A 4,584-nucleotide genomic window follows, 5' to 3' on the forward strand; every position below is an offset into this window, starting at 1 on the left:
GGCTTAATGACAAATAGACTAATTTTATAAAACCCTATTGTTCAGTGTCTCTTACAATCATACACACAAACATGTACTTCCCATTATTATATTTCATAAATACATATATTAAACCATAATTGATGCAAAGTATTACATTGCATCAAAATCCATCAGTCACAAGAGCTTACAAACTAGTCTCTGAAACTTACAATATAGTCACAAAACAATCACACAAGAAGGCTCCAAAACAAAAAAAAATGCATAGTTAAGAAAATAGACGATGTTATATATTTTAAAGAATGGTTGTACTGATCTTCTATATTTTTGCCCTTTCCTTAAGCATTAAAACGATTCGCAATCACTAAACGATCCTTCAAATAAATATATTGGTGCAAACAATAAATGAGCAGCAAGGTGTGACAATGATTTTACATTTCCCTAAATTTAAATCTTGCCAACTTTCTATTAAAGATGACACTTCATGATTTAAGTTTTAACCCTGAAATCTATTACTCAAGAAACTCAATTCCCTAGTTAATTATATTACTAATATTTAGAGTAATTTCATTGTCCTTACCTTTTTGTATGTACATACAGTTTTGTTTTCGACCCCTTATCTCTAATATTTACCCCCTTATCCTATTAATACAATTTTCTTAAAACTTCGTAAATATGGTTCAAAACAAGGGCGCTTTGTAACACCTACTAAACCCCCTTCCATTTTGCTTCAAACAACGCTATCCATATTTCCTCTCACACTCACCATTGCTCAATCCACAACAATGGCTACAACCCCTTCGCTTCTACACTCTTCCGGCTCCTCTTTTCTCCCTCAATTTCGAACTTTTCCAACCCGATTTTCTTCTTCTTCCTTGTTTTCTCATGGAAACAACCGGCACGGAAGTGGAGTGGTGTCCGTGAAGGCCACGGCTTCTGGGGCTGTGTTGGTGGAGAAGTCTGAAGCAGAGAAGGTTTATAGACTCAAAACAACTTACAATGAGAAAATTGTTCCTTTGCTCATGGAAGAGTTCTCTTACACCAACATTCATCAGGTTTTGTGAAATTTTATCTCTTTATTATAATGGGAGTTCCTTGAAATACTTTGATTTTGGGTTTTTGTTGAGTTTATCAGTGAAAGTTCAAGTCTTTTTTGGGTTTGTGTTGATGGGTTTTGCAGTTTTTTAGTACCATGTGATGGGGAAAATGTTATGGAGCCATGGTTATTTTTTTGGGTTGATTGGGGTTTTTCAACATTGTTAATCACACTGAAAATTGTAGTTTTTTTGGTGGCATGATATGTAAGATGTTTTTTAATCAGATTTTGCAATGTTGAATATTGTTTTCCCCCCTCTTTTTAGGTGCCTAAAGTTGATCAGATTGTGGTAAACTGTGGTATTGGAGAAGCTGCACAGAATGCAAAAGGTTTGGATGCAGCAATTAATGATCTAGCATTGATCACTGGGCAGAGGCCTGTTAAGACCCGGGCGAGGATTTCTGTTGCCACCTTCAAGATCAGGGAAGGTCAACCACTTGGAATTGCTGTGACACTCCGAGGAAAAGTGAGCCTTTAGTATTTATTTGAAATTGGCCAGTGAATATATATTTTATTGGCATGAATGAGCTGGTTATTTAGTCGAATTGCTTGACATTTTCTTTTATTGGCATGAATGAGATTATTATTTAGTTGAATTGCTTGAAATTTTCTCCCTTTTGATATTATTTAAAGCAACGTGGCTACCATGAATCACAAGGTTGTTAGATTATGATAATTAGCTGCTAAAGCCCCTACATAAGCTTGCTGTCATTTTCCAGAATATTGTGGTTAATTTGCTGGTATAGGTAGATGCCTTAATGAGTTAATATAATGAACTCTGATCAGTGCTGAGGTGCTTCTAGGAGACTACTACAAGACATGTGGCTACTATTTTGTTCAATTATCCTGTATAATGCATATTTATTCACTATGTTTGAAAGCTATTTTAGATGGTGGGTGTTTGGACTTTGTGGAAAGAATGCAACAATCTTAGGCATAAAAAAATCATCGGTATATATGATTATCGACCTTTTGAAAGTTGAGGTTTGGTGGTGGATTATATCAAAGGTTAAATATTTTAGATTTGACTTGAATCAGTGTTGGCTTAATCATGTGAGGTTGTTAGTTTTTGTTGTTTTCAGCCTGTTTGGCTTTCTTTTTGTATTTTACAAATGTGCAGATCCATAATTCTCTGTGATTAAAAATAAACCCAAGCCAACATTAGAGAGTGAGTTGGGGTAGCACCTATCAGAAAAGATGGTGGAAACTAGGTTTAGGTACTTTGAGCATGTAGAGAGAGACTTGTGGACTATGAAGTTAGGAGAGTAGATTAGATGTAGGGTAGTCATACTGCTAGAGTTAGAGGAAGACCTAGAAAAACCATAAGCGAAACTATTAATTTATTTTCCAGATTAATGAGTGGGATAGGAGCATGACATTTGATAGAACATTCTGATATTATTTGATCCATTTAGCCGATCCCACTTAGTGGGATAATGCTTGGTTGTTATTGTCATTGTCATCGTAATGTGTATATGTTTTTCAACATTTTGTGTTGAAAGAGGGTGCTTACTAGGAATTTACTGAATGAGACTATGTATGGAGTTTCCATTGTGTCAAACAAATTGATTATTTATGGCAATGTATATGAATCTGTTATCAGTTTGAACTTCTTTATTAAAAAAATTGTTCAAGTACATTACAGTTTGATATCAGTTTGAAGTTCTTCATATATAGATGAAATCTAATACCTATTGTTTGATTTTCCACAGATAATGTACTCATTTCTAGACCGAGTTATCAACTTAGGACTTCCTAGGACAAGAGATTTTCAAGGTTTGAATCTAAGCAGCTTTGATGGGAATGGAAATTTCAACATTGGTATCAAGGACCAAACAGTGTTCCCCGAGCTGAAATCTGGTTTAGGTACACCTAGAGGAATGGATGTATGCATCAAAACAACTGCTAAAACTGATCAAGAAGGACAAAAATTACTAGCTCTCATGGGTATGCCCTTCAGAGAGGGAGTTGAAGTTACTCAAATAGTTCGTAAAAAGAAGTTGAGGTCTCATCATTTTGATGCAAAATCAAAGGGTAGAGGAGATAGAGCAAAGAAGTAAAATCATTTTTATGAATGCAAAATCAGAGGAATAATGATCTAAGGTTGTAACTAGAAGATACACTATGTTGTAACCCTTGTTTCATTCAGATGTAATGTAAGATTATTGATTCTTTTTTGTAAGAGATATGAATGTTTTCATATTGTCATGTTATTACAAGGTTGTATTATGGTCATGCAGATCATGCTTGCTTACTAAGCTCCAGAGGTCGCAATTTGATCCATTAATTAATCTATATATTAAATAAAAAATTACATAATAGATTGAATAATTCATCAATTTTAAATAAATTCAATCTATTCAATTTTTTAATGATTTAATAGATTACCTCAAATAATAATATAAAATATTGGAAAAAATCAAAATAACTTATTTATAAAATTTGTTTAATAATAAAAGAAAATTCAAAAAGAGTATATTTTTTAATAAAGACAATTCATTGAATAAAAAAGAAAAAATAAAAGATGAAAGGACATAAAATCTATCCCATTAAAAAATTAGCAAAATCGATAGATGGACATGTGGATCTATATGCTTGCAGGTATGAAGCAGATAATCTTGATGTTGACAATCTTCTTGATGTTTAGATGACAACAACACTGATAAATGTTAAACTCTATGGTGATATCTTTCCAGCTCTTTTTGATGATGTCGATTAACTTGAAGATTCTTAAGTCTCATCAAGTAGAAAATTCAAGGTTTTAGTGAAGTGCTTATATGATTGGTATATCTGAAAAATGAACTTCAAAATTTCAAAGTTGTGAAATAGATAAAGTGTGAAAACTCGCTTGGTCATGTCTGTCTGAGTGACCAAAGTCTTGTTGTGAAAGTAGGAAAGTAGCTATTAAGATACTAAAGCAACACACACATACTTTAAATACTTTTAAGGTGATAAAGTCTCTTTACTTAACAAAATCACAAAAATAGTTTAAGACCTAGTCAGTTGATTAAGAGACTGTCTGTTTTGATTATGAGACCTTTTGTAATTGTCTAATTGATTAGATCTTTTACCTAATCGATTATGACAGTCTGTTAATGATTGGTAACATTTATATCAAAATCTTCCATTTTGAGCAACAAGAATAGATTATTTAAAGCACCTAATCGATTAGGCCATTAATTCAGCCCATTAATTGTTTCCGTTTTAAGTCAATTTTTTTCCTATATAAAGGAGGTCTCTCTTCACTTCATTTCATACCAGAATTTAAAGTTTTCCTAATTCTTTACAATTTATATCTCTTCTCGCTCTTAAAATATTTTGTTTTACCAAAGTTGCCTTATTGCCTTGTGAATGAAAACTACTTGTGAGGAAAAAATTGTAATGATGTCATGCTATTGTTTTTACTTTGAAGAGTTTAATTTTATTGAAGAATTGAGTTTGGTTCTTGAGATCAACAATTGGAAAATCTATGTTTGATTATAGAACCCAATTTGCAAAAGTTCAGTTCG

The 4,584-nt window shown here is 32.6% G+C and overlaps 1 protein-coding gene across 1 annotated transcript; it reads left to right on the plus strand.

Moving 5' to 3' along the window:
• Positions 1–572: 572 nt before the first annotated feature.
• Positions 573–3,310, plus strand: LOC127127044 (50S ribosomal protein L5, chloroplastic). Its single transcript, XM_051056127.1, has 3 exons — positions 573–1,034; positions 1,341–1,541; positions 2,788–3,310. Exons 1-3 carry the CDS (start codon positions 765–767, stop codon positions 3,133–3,135), a joined length of 819 nt encoding a protein of 272 aa, XP_050912084.1. The 5' UTR covers positions 573–764; the 3' UTR covers positions 3,136–3,310.
• Positions 3,311–4,584: the final 1,274 nt, after the last annotated feature.

Source organism: Lathyrus oleraceus, chromosome 3 (genome assembly GCF_024323335.1).
Source record: "Lathyrus oleraceus cultivar Zhongwan6 chromosome 3, CAAS_Psat_ZW6_1.0, whole genome shotgun sequence".
Classification (NCBI taxonomy): Eukaryota; Viridiplantae; Streptophyta; class Magnoliopsida; order Fabales; family Fabaceae; genus Lathyrus; species Lathyrus oleraceus.

Excerpts from the sequence above, each read along its gene's own strand:
- LOC127127044 (XM_051056127.1), top strand. The coding sequence starts at position 765 with ATGGCTACAACCCCTTCGCTTCTACACTCTTCCGGCTCCTCTTTTCTC. Across the intron at positions 1,035-1,340 it reads CTTACACCAACATTCATCAG|GTGCCTAAAGTTGATCAGAT; the intron begins GTTTTGTGAAAT and ends CCCTCTTTTTAG. Across the intron at positions 1,542-2,787 it reads CTGTGACACTCCGAGGAAAA|ATAATGTACTCATTTCTAGA; the intron begins GTGAGCCTTTAG and ends GATTTTCCACAG.